Source organism: Pleuronectes platessa, chromosome 6 (genome assembly GCF_947347685.1).
Source record: "Pleuronectes platessa chromosome 6, fPlePla1.1, whole genome shotgun sequence".
In the NCBI taxonomy this organism is placed as follows: Eukaryota; Metazoa; Chordata; class Actinopteri; order Pleuronectiformes; family Pleuronectidae; genus Pleuronectes; species Pleuronectes platessa.
The window spans coordinates 16,628,719-16,647,962 of NC_070631.1; the positions used below are offsets into that span (position 1 = coordinate 16,628,719).

Genomic DNA, 19,244 nt, shown 5'->3' on the forward strand with positions numbered 1-19,244 from the left:
GCAGCCACAGATTCCACAGCAGATAAATGTCTCTTTCCCAATCACAGTGGGCCACATTGGTTTAGGAAATACAAACTTTATTACGCCGGCTCTAATATAAAGGCCAGTCTTGTCGCAACAGCCAAACAACACGCCTACTGTGAAAGGGCAGATGGGGAGGATAGGGAGCAGGAAAAGGGTGGCTCAGATATGCCGTGTGTCAGTGCTCAAGGTTTTATAGGCCTAATTTGACTTAAACTTAGCAAAGTACTGGGCTGATTCCCCCCCTCCCCCCAAACACACACACTACACCTTAAACTGCTCTAAAAACAGTCTGCATCTCTTCTTTGATCCTCGGCTGCCATCAATGGGCTTCAGAGAGGGAGAGAAAGAGACAGACGGACAGAGCGAGACTCTGGGTTGCCATTATATGTGAAATGCTCCCTCATTGCAGCCCCATCTCTCCATCATTCCCCCACTTCCCTCATTTCCTCTGGTAGACACTGGGAGCATTCTACCGCCCATCTGCCCCCAGTAAATATTGCTTGAAGGCTTAATTACACAGACACTCACAGACACACACAGAAACAGTCTCAGCGAAAATTTCCTGCAACGCTGAAGCGGAGAATTAATGTCAAATCTGTGGGGCATTCATTCATCAGAGAGGGTGTGTGTGTGTAGTGTGTTTGCGTCCGTGTGTGTGTTTGTGTGACCTCTCAGACCATTATTATATCCCTCTGGTTACATTTGTTGCCCAGGGGCTCTGTGTGATGAACTGTGAACACCCTGTGCTCATGTCATCAAGCGATGGTCACAAGCCGTGGCCGAAGCTCCATGAAGCACAGGAATCAACATTTTCTCTTAATGATTCAACAGATCTTGTTCTCAATTGTGGTTCTCGCTGGATTATTCTTGACCAGTAATGTGGCTTTGATACCATCAATCTTTAACAAATGCTATGTTTTTGTGTGTTTTCCTCAGATGATGAATGACCATGAAGAAACCTCCACTGACAGCTGCATGAAAAAGGTAAGACAGTTACATCTGTGTGTACCAATCTCTCTCTCTGTGTCTCTTTCTTCTACGCTGGGAATTTGGGATTTGTAGCGAGCACATATTTCCTGATACATTTATGTTTCTGAATTTGTGGAACAAACAGTTTCCCCTCAAACCTTCTGTCTCTGCCTAAGCACACGCTGTATGTCAATGTCTTTACACATGCAGTATACAGTATACATATACAGTTGCAGATGAGTTCTTCCATTCTGGTGAATAAAATGCATTCAAATGTCTGTGGCTCACCTGCCACCCCCACTTTTTATTACTGCTACATTAATACACAAGAATATACATTTGCATAGAGTTTGCTGAGCTCCCTGTTAAAGCTTCACTTGAAGAGCAGATTTCTTTTTTCTACACTGGTGAAAAATAAAAGGTCTTTCCTCAACTTCAAGAAAGACTAACAGACAATGATCTACAATCCAGGAAACCCTCACTTCACGCTGACACTCACACACACACTGTGACCGATGCGTACCATTGACCAGTCACTGACCACTTTATGAGGTGATAAATTTACTGAGGAGGCTGGGCAGTTAGTTTTTACGGCCAGTGTCGCCCGGGTCAAGACAGGAAGGCAAGAGAGTTCATGTCCATCTAATCGTCCGTGAAAGAACAATGGCTGCTGCAGAGGGGACTCTGTCTGTAGAACGACCGGAGCGATGTAGGCGTAGCTCCACCTCAAGTCAATCATGGTAGTTGAAACCGAATCCTATGGCTGTAACTGTGACAATGGTAAATTAAGTGAAATCTTTTTTTAAATACATTTTAAGCTTTAAGAAGCAATCCATGAAATACTCAATTGTACTAATACTTTCAAATAGCTAAACCTAAAGGCCTATTCATGGATTTTGTCTTAGAAATACACAATATTAAATAATATGAATAGATTTGAGTAGATCAAATACAGCTGAAAGCATTTGTTACCTCATCTGAGTAGGATTCTATGGACACTGCCTTTGGACACGTTTGAATGAATATGGATTTAGTTATCAGAAGATATTAGAGCTGAGATTTGGACCCTGTCTCTAAAGTTCCGATTTGACTTCTGCCTTATCTCGCATGACAGGATGGTCAAAACATCAGGAGCAGAACTAATGGTGGGCTGCATTACCATGAGAAACGCAGCTCCCCTTAATAAAAGCAGTGTGTGAGAGGTTTGAACATGTTTACATCGCCTCATGAACAACCTCAACAAGACGTAATTCACTTAAAATCTCCTTTGGCGTAATTGACAATTATGACCAATTTGGTCCTTAGAAATACAGAATCGCGTAAATGTCCTCATTTGCATATCGGGTCAAGGGTCTCGTAGCTGTACCCTCTATAAACACGCAGGCATGCAAATCACAGACTGCTTGGTTGATTTGAAATCCTACATTAGTCAATGAGCTTATTTTAAGAGCTGACCACAGGTGGTTTGGGCTGGTCCCTGTTCCCCACATGTTCATACAATGTGGAAAAACCAAGATGGTTTTATAAACTACCTAACCACCTTCCACATGAGTGGCCCGTGCACTCCACTCAGCACGCACAGGCGTCTCTATGTCCACAAGTGCATATGCGCACATAACAGTACTGTATATGCAGAGATAGGAGCGTGAAGTTGTCATAGAGAGAATAAGACATAAAGTACACTTACCTACAGAACCTAAAATGAAAACACACGCACACACACGCACACACACACTGGCCACATCTCATTATGCAGAGTGTGAGTTGCGGTGGGCCCTCGTCGAGCGGTGGCAGACCACATGCCTGTTATGAATATGAATGAAATTATGCATGAGCCTTTCCTTATGACATGACTCATTCATCCACATCGTGCAGTCACACAAAAACACAGGGCACAGGCACACACACACACACACTCACACAAACATAGACATGCATGTCCTCCACTGCCGCCACTGTGTCATTACGCTTGATTAAGGTAGAAGGTTAATTGAGTTGTAGCTCGTGAATAAACTTGTTCACTGCTGAAAGTTGTGAGTGTGTGTATGTGTGTTTGTGTTTGCTGGACTGTGTGTGTTATTATATCTCATGTGTTGCTGCACTTTACATTTCAGTTAAACTCAACCGATCTGTGTTTGTATAAGTTACATATATTTTATATATAGAGAGATTTTACATGCGACCACAGGGCATTGAGTCATTTTGAAACGATTCATTATACATGACATGACCTGCGGGTAAAAAACTGAGAATTGGCTATGGAGTTTAACCACAGTTTGTGCTTAACTCATGTGCACAACACAGCGGGTGGGGGGGGGGGGGGGGGGGGGGGATGCACAGACGCATTCACAACAGCAAATAATCCTCTGCATTATTCAACAGGCAGAGGCAGGAAGTGATGTCAATGAAGCACAAACCCAAATTGTAAATAGACTCAGGGTAAATCAAACTCAAAACAAAATTTATATATAAAATAGATCCAAAACTATTTCAGTAATATGGAACAACAGAGATGAACAAAATAAAAAAATACTGTGATAAAAATATATAACAGATAATTCCAACATAAAAAAAGGCATGATTAGGGGACTAATATTTATTTGTATGAAATTTGGTTCCGATCCAAATAAAAAATCTTGATCTAGTGGCTTTAAATGTGTTTTCATAAGTTCCATCCCAGTATTGTATTTATTTTATAAATGTGTTTAACCTTGCTTCTTATTGACACATTAAAATGGTTCACCACCAATACAGCTTCATTTCTGAGTCAGACAGAGAGAGGCATCTAGAGGAATCAGGGTTAAGACGAGGGATAAAACAGAGGCAAAGATGTTATTGTAGCTTCTCTGGCCCTCTTACTGCCAGCTGCCCTGAGTGTTTTTTTAGTATGAGTGAGTGTGTGTTTGTGTGTGTGTGTGTCTGTGTGTGTGTGTGTGCGTGTGTGCGTGTGTGTGTCCCAAGATTCATATGCTGCCCTTGCTGAGACTCAGATCAAGCCACGTTGGCTTATACACACGCTCACATAAATACACATGCATCTTCACACACAGACAGAAAATAAAAGGATTTGTTTTCTGAATCCTTTCTTCACTGACTTCATCCATCCTCCTCAACTCGTCTCTCTCTCTCTCTCTCTCTCTCTCTCTCTCTCTCTCTCTCTCTCTCTCTCTCTCTCTCTCTCTCTCTCTCTCTCTCTCTCTCTGCAGACAGGATGGTGTTGTTGGAGCTATAGATTTCTATCAGAGGCTATTGGTGATAGGATCAGGGATTGTTGGGTTTGTTCTGGTCCAGCCATACAAAACAGGACTACCTGTCTGTTTAGCTGTCTAGGCCCTGCTTACGTATATTCTCATTCACACTCAACACATGTGCTTAAGTCTCTGTGTGTGTTTTCATAGGGTATGGGAGGACTTGTGTTTCTTTTTGGATTTAAACGTGATAGCCAGATAGGGCACAGGGGCAAAGGAGACAGCCTATGCTCTGTGTGTGTGTGTGTGGGTGGGTGGGTGTATTTATGTGTGTGGGTCTGTGTGTGTGTGTTAATCCTCATCTTCAGAAGAGGGCTGCTGTCCATCCTGACGTGTGTAAACACTCCAGCAGATCAGATGGCAGATAATGGCTTCCAGATAGACACCCTCCATTCAACCAGCAGAGAAAATCAATGAGCACTGATTGCTTTTTTCCCAAGACGATCATCTCCCCCGAAGGCTACTATCTATCTCTCTCCCTCTCTGTCTCTTTTTCTCTCCCCAATCCCCGTTCATATCCTTCTCAGCACCACCGAGATGGAATCAGTTCATGTTGCTTTTCACAGGGGATTAACTGTGGAAGGATTCAGCGGAATATCTCTTTAAGATGATCAAGTCCTCTGTTCGCCTCACTGTCACTCTTCCTCTCTTATTTGTCTCAGTGAAGGTGAACATGCTTCTTAACGTGTTTCTCTTTCGGACTGACACTTTCTCTGATAGTGACACATTTCCTTTCTTCTGCGTTTGTTCTCTTATTCAAACTCCAGTCACTTGTTATTGTTCTGGCTGCGTCATGATGCATAAGTATACATCTGTGAACTCTGACCTATAAGTAGATTTCTCCCACTCTATGTTGAAAGACTAAGGAGCCAACTGGGGGTCAGCTGCCATGGTGATTTCTATGGGTGTGTGTGTGTGCGTGCACGCAATTGTGTGTGTGAATATGTTCCTTTTCCCGTATCAAGCTGGGGAATTGAGTCTCTAAATACGCTAGCTAAATGACCCTTAATGTATGAGGGCTATTATGTGGACAGAGGGAGGCTCATGGGTCACAGAAGTGATCCAGAGCTTCGGGCCATAGTTTACCCCCTGCCAATGGCATCGCACTCCCCCATCCCTCCCTCTGCTTAAATAGCCTCATGATTGATTGATAATTATGATAATTTGTTTGAAATGATTATCTGGATATTATAATCATTTGCCACCCCGGTGCGCCACGGGGGCAAGTCATTTTTCATAATGCTGAACGTCACAAATACCCCCTGGTTATAGGGGGTGGCTCTGTGCATGTGTGCGTATTTATCTGTGTGTGGGGGGGTGTGAAGGCCCAGGGCTCTGCAATGGGTTCCCCAGGGCCACGACTTGACTGTTTAGTGATGAGCCCAAAGAGCAGGAAATGGCCTGAAAACATGTGTGCTCACACACACAAACACAAACACACACACACACTCATGAACATAAAAGAGGCTAAAGTCTATTTCATTACAATTTTATACAATCAAATTTACATGCGGATAGATGGATGTATAAATAGGTGTATGAACAGATAGGTGTATGAATAGATAGATTTATAGATAGATAGATGGATAGATGGATGGCCATGGTTATGTTTTAATGGGACTTTAGTAACATGTTTTCATATTAGTCCGAGACCTACTCCCCACCCAGCATCACCAGCGTCACCACCTTTATCCCCATCCCCCTTCAAAATATACACCACCAAGTCCTGCACTGTGTCAGGTTGAATGAGGGGGGGGGAAAGTGATGACCAAAGTGATTTGAAACTGGAAGCAGTCAGCAGAGATCCTCCAGCCCATGTTTTTCTGGGAGGTTGCAGAGACTCTGGGAGTGGTCCCTTTGCAGACAGACAAATATGCAGAGATTGAGCTCACATGGTCAAAATCATGTATGTTGGGGAATGTTTGGTTTCTGAGGCAGGATAATCTTTCATGCATACCTCTTACCACCTGACATCGTCCTGTGTGTTAAGATAGACATTATAGACATATTTGTATGCTCTAAATGTGTCCACAGCACTTCCTCATAGCTAGAAAAATGGAGCTTATAATAATAATATTATCTTTACCTACATAGCAGCTTTCAAAATACAGTTAAGTGCTTTACAAGTTGAATATTAAAAATCAAGCAAACAATAGGAAATAATTTAAAAAAAACATTTTAATGGTCTCAGCATTAGAGCACAAATATAAAATGAAGAATGTTACAGAAAATAGTGTAAACAATATAAGAAAACTGACCAGAGCTAGTAGAAAGGACACCTACAAAAGTGTGTCTCTAAAAGAGGATAAGAGGAGTTTGCCAGACGGATCTCCTCAGATCTCCACAGACTGGGAGCTATGACAGAGTAGACCCTGTCACCTCTGGTACTCAGCAACAACTGTGGAATGGTGAGCAGGGCCTCCACTGAGAACCTCAGGTTACTACAAGACACACTCATGGTATCAAAAGATATGAAATGTACTTAGGTGCAAGTCCAGTAATTGAAATCAATTCTCCTTATTGAAATAACATAAATAACAATTAAATAATTCACATTTGATTAATATATATTTTTCCACTATTTTAACAATTTTTAGCAAATTTTTCCATCGCAATTTTTATCAAAAGATAATTAGTCTTATGTGTCCATTATCACAATTTGCAGATTCACATGCACATATTTTAGTCGCCATAGCTTTGATCTGTGGACGGTTTCATGGTTCAGACAAAGTCAGGGTTGTTGGGGAGGAGGTGGGGAGTAGGAGGAGAGGTGAAAACAGAATGAAATGCTCTTTCTCTCTCTGCCTGTCTTGTCTGTGGGAACTGTCCTAGCTATGGTTGCTGCAGAATGCTGTCATTATGCCCTGTGAGGAGCATTCACTCAAAGGCCACTGCTGTGTGTCACTATGTGTGAGTGTGAGTGTGTCTGTGCTCGCTGAGTTTTTTCACTTTTAACTTGCAGTGGAACTTTTAACTTGTGTGTGTGTATGTGTGTGTGTGTGTGTGTGTGTGTGTGTGTGTGTGTGTGTGTGTGTGTGTGTCCAGTGTGTTTGTGTGGGCCTTGACTGACGCATCTCTGTTGTTATCGCAGATCAAAACCTGACGTCACATTGGAGTGAAGCGCTGGGAGAGGAATTCAAGTGGGAATGAAAGAAAGAACGAGTAGAACAGATAGAGAGGGACAGAGTGAGGGGGCGAAGGAGAAGCACGAGGTGATCGGAGGCACTCTCACATCAGCTGGCTCGCTGACCCGTCTCCCTCTCTCCCTCTCTGTCTCCCTCTCTCTCTTTCTTTTCTTCTGCCCTTCACTCTTTCCTTCCTTCTCTCGTTCCCTCTCTCTCGCAGTCTTTGTCTCTCCATAATCTCTCTCCCAGTGGCCATTCCCACCACATTCTCTGGGGTCACCCAACAAAAGGAGGAGGGCGATAGTCTGACAGTTGCAGGGTCTGTCATATAAGTCTCCTCACATGGACACACACAGACAGCGACGCACACTCAAGTTAACAAATTTGTATTGAATACTCATGTGCACATTGTGTTGCCTCCTCATCATAATCCTTTTCACTACATTTCTGCAGAAACAAAACTTCCCTCTAAAACACTTATGGGTTTAATTTTGTTTTGGAGTAATAAAACGTTTATCATTGTCCTTATGATTAATTTGTCATAGCAGTGGCCAAGAAGAAGTTAATGTCATTGTTGAATAGGTGTTGGAGTTGCACCAGGACTCATCAGTGTTAGATTGCATTCAGCCATCAGATCAATTGCAAAAGACCCACAAATTGTACAGCCTAAATATACCACAATCAACAGTGTGTGTAATTCATCAGCCTCTTTTGTAACTTGAACTTGAATGCATAGAGTGCAGAAAACACACTTTTCCTCATCCTGCAAAATGACTAAATGAAATGGCTGTCGAGGTGATGGGGGACCCCTGAAAAATAAAACATAGTAATACCTCCTGAAATATAAAAAAAATTCAGAAAAGGGATTTTTTATCTTTTATTCTTATACTTTTATTCTTTGTCCCTATATACTCTGATAAGACCCATAAGAGGATCTCCTGAAATACTGGCCCTACAAGGGACCTTTTATCAAGACATTTTTGCTCCGTATAATATGACATCTGATTTACTCCTTTGCCTAGTTAGACTACTGTGGCCACAAGTGAGCACCTAATAATAAACAGATAGTGAGTCTCATTTAATCTCTTGATTTGTGTTACTTGAATAAAGAAATATGATCGTTTCAAAGCAGCAACAGTTCTTTTCAAAACACCGGGCACTCGACAGCTCATGGCCTCATCAGTCATCGGTAAAATATCCTCACTCTGGGGGATTACTTTCATCTCTCTGTGCTTTTAAGGACATTCGGCGCTTAAACACTTCAAAATAGACACTAAAACACACACTTGAATACACACATTGGTCTGTCAAGAAAGCAGTGAGTCCATTAATGCAGACAGAGTGAATGCAGAGGGCTGGCTGGTCAAGCACTGGTGATAATAACATGACGACCCGCATTGCGTTGCCACGGAGACCTGAAAGCCGGGGGGGCGACGACCCAAAGTTGTGTGGTCCCTCTCGTCAAAAAATGTTTTTACGTGTCAGACGAGGGAGATAAAGGTTAATTTGCGTGTGAGAATGGCCGGCTGCATTTGAAACTCCGTATCACAAGGAGGAGCATTTCTTTTGTGTTAAAAAAATGCTCTCTCGCAATGTACACGTCTGAGTTATCTTTAAAACTTTACATTTGAACCAACTCAGAATGTCTCAGATGATATGTTTGCCTTATGATCTGTCAGGATTCAACAGACAAATGGAAAGGAGCAAAGGAAAAACAAGAGAAACGAGATATGGCAACTTGTTGACACCACACGGTCTCTGAAGAAAAAAAATTGAGTTAAAGGAAGAGAGTGAGCGTCAGTAAAGATGGAAACCCTTAGAGGGCAAGAGACAGCCGGAGGCAGGGGGATGGGGGGGCATGACACGAAGGAATGCCAGAATGCCCAAGAGGGGCAAGAACTGCCAGTCCAGTCACAGACACAGTCCGTCTGGGGAGGAGAGAGTGGGGGCAGAGGGGCTGGCCCTGCTAACACAAGGTCATGTGAAAAAAGATCCCCCTCTCTTCACTCACCCACCCACCTACCCATCCATCCATCCATCCATCTATCTATCTGTGGGTCTGCATAGCACTCTGCCCCCGTTGAATATTTTAGGTAATAGACAAAACATTTAAAAATGGTTCCAGGAAAAAAAGAAAAAAAAAAGTATAGGAGGGAAATCAGGGAGAGATAGAAGTAAGGGATGAGGGGATGGCGGGAGACAGAAGGAGTGTGTCTGGGTGTAACAGGTCTTTGGGGAGCTTTTAACCACAGAGTGGTAAGTGAAGTGTGCCGTGTGTTGAGGCTGCTCTGGTTAACTGTCTTCATACTTAGAATCACACACACACACTCACACAAAGGCACAATGTGTACATCCATGCTTTCATGTCTCAGATAGGCCAGAAAATCTACAGTTTTCTTAATCGTCTATAACTGAAATCGATTTTTCGATCAGGGTGTTGAAGATATAGAGATCACAAAAAGAAAAATTAGCAGTCAGTGAAAAAACTATTGAGACACAGCCAAGTGAGGCGATGAAATGATCATTTACAAAATAAAAAATTGGTGATGAAAAACAACTATTCAAAGTTCCATTAGTTAATGAATGAATTACATTCAAGTGGGAAGAGTGAGAATTATTCTGCAACTCTGTGGTCTCACGTCTATTTGTTTTGGTTTTGGGCAAACATTTTTTGTGGTATAGTTTCATAGCCGACTTAGTGGACTTCACCTCAGCCCATGACGGCAGACAGATAGCGTTCAGTGGTAAGGAAAGTAACTGGCATTAAAGAAACCTATATTCCCCAGGAGGTCTTTGAGAGAAACCCAGAGGTAAATCAGCATTGATTATTTCATCAAGCATGCTCACTGTTAGATGCGCAGGCAAGAAGCGCTTGATCTGTAACATCTTTAATAGGTAATAACTGACCCTTAATTAAGGAGTAGTTTTACTTTTCAACGGCCACAGTATGTGTTGGTCAGTTTCCTTCATCAATCAAAAGTCGGACTGCTCTTCAGCTCAGAGACCACAGCGCATTTAGATACATATTATTTTATGATCCCAGCTCAGTCAGAGGAAATTGAAAGAGGGTTTAAATTTGATTTGATTTTTGTTGTATTCACTTTGTGGCTGTTTTTGATTGTAGTTTTTGTTTCACCGGATTTTCCTATAAGGGTTTTTTAGTTTAGCTGTATCTGTCCCTGCTGAAAATTAGGATAATCCATCCTCAAACACGCTCGGACAAGCTGGTTCTCTCTCCTCTCTCTCCCTACTTTGTCCCTTATCCTCATTTCCTTTCCTCTGCCCCTCCTACCGTCCCTCGCTCCTTCCCTCCGATCTCAGCTGAACAGTATGGTCTTTGACTGAGTCTTAATCTTCATTACAGGGCATTAGTCCACTGGGGAGGCCCTGTCTCGTCTCCCCACAGCGCAGCCTGGCACTGTCCCGCAGGGGACGTCCCGCCACGGTACAGCACAGACACCCTGCCAACACACACACCCCCCCCTCACCCCCCACCGCCTTCACCTTGGTCGCCCCTTTGCTCAAATGAACTGTTAAATAAACGGCAGGCCTTAATCCACATGAAGGAGGCGGGGGCGGAGGTGGTGGAGTAGGTGGCGATGCTGGTCGGGAGAAACAATAGAGCCGGCCCTGGACGCCTCCATTTAAAGCAGCCATCAATCATGCTCACCATGAGACTTCACTTTCTTTCTCTTTTTTTTTGGACGTAGATTTTATCATTAATGACTAAATCTCGGGGAATCGGAGCGACAGTAATCTGAGGCATGTGGCTCGGCACTCACATGAAGTCCATGAGCGTGGCCTAGTGTCTGATAACGCATGTGAAGTGTGTTTGTTTGCCGGTGCAAGTGCGAGAGTTGCCTTAAAAGGAAAAGAAACAAAGCATATTTTACATCGCTCTATATTATACTTTTTTTTATTTATTACCCATCTTATAATTCTCTCTCTGGTGAAACTGCATGCACACGTAACAGCTACATCAGCACATGACACCTCCGCTGAGCCTACTAACGAGGACAGTTGACTCGCCGTGAGTTAGATAATTAAAGAGGATGGCTAATTGAGTAAACAAGCATCAGGGCCGTCACCCCTAATTAAGTGATTACAAGGAAGAGCACACTCGGTGCTAATTAACACATACACAAACACACGCACACAGACACGTGTGAGGACATGGAGAATTATCTGTTAGAGAAACAATGATTAGGCCGAGTGGGGGATCCCAGGAGAGAGAGGCAATGAGAGGGGATCACACACTCGCACAGAGAGAGAGAGGGGGAGAGAGAGAGGCAGCATCCTCCCAAGAGACGGGTTTCTGTGTCTCCGTACTAATTCATGGTGGATAATCCTTTTATTCAGCTAACAACATTGAATGTGATGGGAGCCGCGGTCAGAGAGAGTGACCTGATACAAACCCTCAGGATGCCCGTAGCCCTGCTTACCGTCAGAGACAACATGCATATGTCTTAATAAGGCTCCATTTAAATGTAATTACAGCTGTTTCCTTTTCAAGGACTGATTATCATTTCAACCAATTGAGTGTCAGCGAATATGTCATATCCAAAATGTAGTTCCAAGTTCCAATCAAATCAGTTTAACATATTTTTTGTTGTGCTTCTTCACTTGGCTACGTTAATATCACAGCCCATTTCATCTCTATACACTCCGTGGGAATACACCGTACACTGGGAGCCAAGATTGCTCTAATCTCCGCTTTGACATTTCAGCTCGAGATGCTCATATGTGGATATTATCATAGAAAGTGTTTCCCTGAAGAGAATTATCCAGAACATTAACCAGGGAGTCAAAGTGATTATTTATTCTCCTTGGGGAATTGAACAGCATTTACATCACATGATTTATTCTAATATAAACTATATCTAGTCAGATATTATATTTGGATATTAATGGCTTTGCTCAGTGAAAACGGACCCTGCCATGAAAATACAGAAATGCGATGGAAACTGTAGCAAATTCAAAATTAGTTTTCCGTGTTCAAAAGATGGATTTAACTTTAGTAAAAAAGAGATTATTGCATGTTTTCATAACTTGTTTTCAATAAGCTGTTTCTCCTTAATGCACGAGGTCAGATGTTTTTTTTTCTGAGTGTACAGGATTTTCCCAATAGAGCACAAAAGCAGATCAGACCGGCTTAAAAATTCACTTACAATGAAAAAAAATGCATTAATTAAGAATCGCTCCGGGGATGGAGTCTAATTATTTTTTGCCGCAGAAAAGATTTTCCATGTTGGTCAGGATGACTGTGGTGTGGTGTTATCTGCTGACAACAAAGCCGGCCGTTCTTACTCCCCTACCGGTGCCATTGTGAGGCTGATTTAAGATCCCTAGCTAATGGGCATACCTGCCTGACAAACATGACTTCTTAGCAGGTGACTCCTGTCAAGTACGTCTGAAAAAGGTAAATGAATTAGCAATAAAATGGACTTAGGGCTAACAGGCAGGGGTGCCCATTATTACCGCTCCTAATCACTAAAGAGATGCCATTCACTCGCCTTCAGAAGGCAGCATTTTTCGCCGCTTGCTGGCCACCGGCCCCCTCAGAGCCACAACACATTTCTAATGGAAGGCTCTCTGTTTGAGTTCCAACCTCACGAAAGCCCCCGAGCATTTCTTTCTTTCGCTCTCTTTTTTTCTCTTCTAACCCCCCCACCCCCTTTCTCTCCTGTAAGATTATCAGTTTTGATTACCGCCGGCAACAGGCTCTTACCAGCGGTCGGAAGCGGCGTCTCACAGACCTGAAAGGCCCTCAGCAGGTTGCAAGAAGCTTTTGAAATTATGGGGCTGGGCTCAGAAGGAAAGTGCTCTGCGCGCCGCTTCGTGGCCATTTAATCAACTCCCTGACTTTTGATAGTCAAATAACGGCTAATTACAGTAGCACCTGCCCACGGGGTAAGCGGGTGGAACGGATTCAAAGAGTGAAAAGGGAGGAAAGAGACAGGGAGGAAAAGACAAGAAATAGAAAGAGAGTGAGGAGTAAAGAAAGACGGGGAATGTATATTATTATCTTAATGTCTTGCTGATTGGGTGCAGCCAAGTATATTCTTATGGGCCTCCGCCTCTTCCTCACAATTAGGAGTTGTTTTTCTCACATATGGCACATGATTGACAAGGGTGCTGTGGCACAAGGGGAGAAGAATGAGAGGTTGAAAGATGTAAGATTGACCCTGATTAATAGTTTTATGTTTGTGTAAACATGGAAAAGGACACAAATGTTGAAGGATGCTCATGAGAGCTGTTTGTTGGTCGAAGATGACGAACAGATTTCATAACCTAAATGATAAAATAATCATTTTCTATGCATACATGCATAGAAATAGTCCATAAAGGACCGGACTTAAACTCTAATTAATAACTACAGAAAAAACGCTCCCATGTCGCTGCTTTTCAGACCGTCAGTCCATCTCTGTCTCCTTGTCCACATCTCTAGAGAGCCAGTTGGAGACATAATGAGCGAAGAAGAATGGGGCTATTAAAGGGACAATTTGATAGTTCACGCACCGTGTCTGGCGTCCGAAAACAAGACGTGCTTGATAGAGCACACCCAAACACCCCCCCCCCCCCCCCCCCCCTCTAAACACACACACACAAACACACACACACACGACCCAGCTGGGGTGACAGATCAAAGCATATTAAAAATGACCTTTGTGTCAGTGCATTGATCTAAGGCCAGGTGGCACCCATATATGCAGGCTGAGCTGCTTGCTTGCTTCTTTTTTTTTTACACCCATCCTCTCTCTCTTTCTCTCTCTTTCTCTCTCCCTCTCCTTCTCTTTCTTCTCTCCTTCTCTTACTTCCTCTCTCTCTCACTTTCTTTCTCCCTTTCTCTCTCTCTCTCTCTCTCTCTCTCTGTCTCCCTCTCCCCTGTCCTCCTTTCTTGTGACCAGCGACAACTTAGTCCCGGCACTCCATTGTTCAGGCACAAAGGCTATGTAAAGACACGTCAGCGATTACAAAGCTGCACTTGCACAGCTCAATTACACAAAAGCTGCTGTGTACCTCGCTGGGACACATCATGTGTATGTAGGTGTGTGTGTGCGTGCGTGCTTGTGTGTGTGTGTGCGTGCGTGTGTGAAAGAGAGGGAGAAAATGTCTGTTCCCAAAGTAAGTGCGTAGCCCGTGTGAGATATTAACAGGTTTGTGGCTGTGTCAGCAGCGGCGCACACTATGTTTTTAGTCTTTCATGTTCCATTTACTTGACCCCTGACCCTCAAACACACAGCACCCTCACTCCGGTCCCCTTCATACACACCTCTGCACCTTTGCAAACAAACACTCTCAAACATCCTCTCGTCCACAAACAACCCCCCCCCCCCCCCCTGCACACATCTTCTCCCACAACGGAGTAATCCATTCTCCCTCCCTGACCCTCTCCTTTTTTTGTGCTATCACAAACCATATTTGCCCAATCCAATCAGTTTGATTAATCATGCACCAGCGACCACAGGCTTGCAATCAGATGACCAGAGCATTGTACCCCTCACCACACATAAACACACCCATTCACAGACACACACACACACACACACACACACACACGCTAACGCTTGTGGGGAAGTATTTCCCCATAGACATCCTCAGTGTGACAGCACCATAAACTGGCCATTTATCAAAGTGTCCCCCCAGTACACGCACACACATGCACGCGCACACACACACATTCACACACACACACACACACACACACACACACACACACACACACAAGCGTACACACAGATGGAGGAAAAAACATCGAAATAGTTGTAATTGTATCCCACTTATATGAACATCTTGTGAAATTGCTGAATTTCCATGTTTGTTTATAAGCAACTTTCAATTACAAAGTACATGGATAAAGTTTGTATTATGCTCTTGACATACCTAACCCTATGTTTTAAGAGTTTGGTCTATACTCGTATTAATGTTCTGATATTATGACTAAAATATCTTAATGATGTGATATTGGTTTCCAGCATGGGACCTTGGCCCAGCCCTGGGTGGTACAATCATAGTTATCTAATGTGAGAAGGATCTGATTCCAGATCTGCACAAACAGTGACTTTGAATGGATAATGTCTAGGTTGTTTGTTAGTGTGTCCATGAGCTTGTTGCCGTTCAGCAGCAGCATCATTCTGAAGCTTGAGTAATGCAGAGCCCCTGCTGTTCTTTATGGCACATGGGTCAATAGTAATAATAAAAGAGATATTCATAGACATGTGGGAGGAGGGGGGTCTCACTCTGCCATATCAGCTGAAGATTTAAAAGCCCTATTTTTTTCTCCTTCTCTTATTCTCCCTCTTGCTTTTCTAGCTCTTTTTTTCGTCTTTTCTGTCCATCAATCTTTCAGCTCTGTTCAACAAAGTGGAGACAGTAGGAGAAACCTGAAGCTCTCCAATGTCCTGGCTGCAAAACTATTGTGACTAATTCTTCTTTGGCTCAATTTCCCATTGACATGCAGTCATATTCACTTTTTGACAGTTTTTAACCCTTTTATTATAGTTTTTGAAGGGTCATCTGTCAGTACCTAAGCACATAGCATTATACATGCATGATGAAAACACAGCAGTGCATCACCTTTTAGTATTCGTACTTTAATCTGTGTCTTTCTGCTTCCAGTCAGGTCTATGGCCAGACTAGTGTTTGCTGCGGCTCACTGAAGCCTTTTTTTATGCTGCATGCTCTGTGTTCCAGAGGGCACTCTGTGTCAGTAATCAGGATATGGGGGTTATCCTGGCCGACCTATGTATTGAGCCTGCTAGCGCAGCCGCTTCCAGTGCTTACACAGTTAAAAGCGGTAACTCTCACTGAGAAGGAAAGAGAGCCACTGGGCTGTTGCACTTAAACCACATGGTATAAGGTCCAGGATGAACTGGCAGGCTGCCTAAAGCACCAACACATGTTTGAGCAAATGGTGTTTGAAAATTAAAATGTAATTGTATGTGTCAATGTAATAACCACACAGAGTTTACTCGCCAAGATCTTGTGACATAAGAAATGACCAAAAAATGACAAAGATTTTTTGCAGGTATAAAAAAAAAGGGAAATGAAATAGAATGTCAAGAAATATTAAGAGTTTATAATGTACAAAGGTCTCATGAATTTTAAGAGAGCTTTTAATACTTGAAAGTATTAATTTTAATACTTGATTTCTTTAAAGATCTTAACAAAGGGAAGGCTTGGGGACAGATGTCTCAAAGATGAATAACAAAAAAAAAAAAACTGTGTTACTATAGCAAATGTATAAACTATGTTTTGTTAAGCCTTTCTTACCAGATTGATTCAAGCCCCTAACAAGAAATATATTGTATACTTCTGCCTGTAACTTAATCCTTGACCCTCTTGCCTCTCCGGCTGAGTTTTCTAAATTGTCCATCAGCGTTATCAAAGCAAAAAAAAAGTCAAGACAGCTGTCGAGGTAGAAAACAAGATGGCAGTTGATTGTTTTTCAAAGGAATTAGCTAGGCCTGACCCTCTTGAGCCGACCCATCGTTTGAATGGCTGACACTTTATTTGTTTTGTCCCTATAACAACAGAATCTCCCGCGCACCACAGCGCCCGCTCACCCTGGTATTGTCACAAACAAGTAGACTCACTTTTCCTCTCCTTGTCTTTGAGGCGTGGAGAAAGAAAGCCTGAGACTTTTTACACAATCACAGGAGGCAATGCTGAGGTATGTGTGTGCTGTGATAAGACAGAGCGATGGGAGACAGATATGGGAAGGGCAGCGTTGGTCACGCACACATGCAGGCAGAGTCACACACACACACACACACACACACATTGGCACTGCCACAGACCTGAAAGCCGAGCCAAGGAACATTATTCTGAGGTTATTAGTGCTGAAAAAGATAACTCCACTTGGATATCGACTGTTAATGTTTGAATTTGTATTTGATCTAAGATAATGAGTGACAGGGTGGACAAAGGGTTCATATTCATTACTTTCTCTTTTCCTAGTGTGTGTGTGTGTGTGTGTGTGTGTGTGTGTGCGTGTGTGTGTGTGTATGTGTGTGTGTGTGTGTGTTTGTGTGTGTGTGTGTCGTTTGCAGATGCATTGGCATTACTTGAATGTCCAGCTGTGTACAGGCGCCCCCTATTGCCTATTGCATTTCACTTTTCTCCCTGCAGAGAGCGGACGAGGAAAAAGTTGCACATGTGAACGCACAGACACATGCACATGGGCATGTAACAAATAAATGCACTCAGCAGCAGTAGTGTTATCACAGCCAAACATTGATCAAATCTGCCGAAACACACCATCTCAATCAAAACAATGACGGATCTTGTAAGTGAAACAAAGGTTTCTTAGGTTGCGTGGTCTCATAATGGCTCCCCACATCACTTCCCTTTTTCTGCATTACACACAAACACACACACACACACATAATTCTCACCCATCAATCCCGGCATGACCCCGTTTCAGATTCATTAACAAGGCTTCAAAAAACTTGCAGACACAGCAATCACCCCAAGCAAAATAAATTCCTGCGCCGGAGGAAAGACAGAGTCTGTGTGTGTGTGTGTGTGTGTGTGTGCGTGTGTGTAAATTATAGCAGTGCCGTGTCGTCCACAGCAGAGGGGAGCAAGGAATCTGTTTGGACAACTGCTGAATGTTTTGGTTCCCCCACAGCGCCTTGGAAAGCCATGCAGCCACTGTATCTTTTACAAATTAGCCCATGTCCTCTACCGAGCGCTTTCTCTTGTTCCCGATGTGAGGTGGCTGCGCTTCCGAGGAGAACAACGGGAGAGAACAGGGTGGATAATCAACATGAAACATTTACAAATGTGTTTCTAAGAATTAAGTGTTGGAGCCTTAGACCAGAAGTATGAGGTTTTTCAACTAATAACAGTTACAAGTACAGAACATCCAAACCTGCTCTCTGTACTGCTATATCATATGTTAAAGGGATAGTTCACATAATAACTCACTCATTATCTACTCACCACTATGCCGATGGAGGGTCGGGTGAAGTGTTTGAATCCACATTGCACTCCTGGAGTCTCAGGGGTAAACAGTGATTGAACCAAAGTGACCCCTTCTTCCAACGAAATAGAACAACAGAAAAAAACATATAACATGCCTCCTTGCTGCTCATGTGGTGTCATCCAAGTGTCCACCAGCATATTCTCGACATTCATAGTCGACCTCCAACAGCGTCGCCTAATCCACGTTTTAAGCGTTAAAGTCCACTTCCGTAAGTAGCGATGCTAGCAGAAGTAGTGATGCGAACACAGAACGTGTACGTGCCTCCGAGGACAATGGAGGCTTCTTTTTTTTTACGTCTGAAGAAGGGGTCCCCTTTACTTACATTTCATTGGATTTGGCCCTGAGACTCCAACATTGCTTTGTGGACTCAAACACTTCACACTCCCGTCCATCAGCATGGTGGTGAGCAGATAATGAGGGAATTTTCCTTTTTCAGTGAACTATCCTTTTAACTGTGCACAAGCAAACATGACAACACACCGCTCTGTACACCAGCAAAGTGTCACATGTGAATTATTTTCGCATTAAACTAGTACAGGAGAAAGTAAAGTTTTCCATGGCGCAGGAAGGAAAAGTGTTTTAAGCATTAAAACAGTGCCAGTTATGAACATGTCGCCACAGACAACTAAACTCCAACACTGGGGCCTTAGTCAGTGTGTGAAGCTCATTCCATCTGCTGTCAGTTGTAAATGTCCATCTGCGTCTGGTTAACAGCGCCGCTAAAGGCTACAGTAGGCCGAGGTGGGAGATATTTGATGGAAAAGGTCAAAGTCGATCATGTGACGAGTGGAGCTGCTACACAGAGCGATGTTTTTACTACTGATTTATGATGTAAAAGCATTTGGGGCGAGGGAAGAAATGGAAGAGAACCCATGTGTGAGTCAAGTC

General features: G+C 43.1%; 1 protein-coding gene across 6 annotated transcripts in view; it reads left to right on the forward strand.

Moving 5' to 3' along the window:
- The window catches only part of prdm16 (PR domain containing 16), a 109,046-nt gene that overhangs the window by 34,420 nt on the left and 55,382 nt on the right, over positions 1-19,244 (forward strand). For all 6 annotated transcript variants that reach the window (XM_053425523.1, XM_053425524.1, XM_053425529.1 and 3 more), the window contains exon 2: positions 961-1,008. In XM_053425523.1, coding sequence (XP_053281498.1) covers positions 961-1,008 — 48 coding nt within the window. The remainder of the gene's footprint in view (positions 1-960; positions 1,009-19,244) is intronic.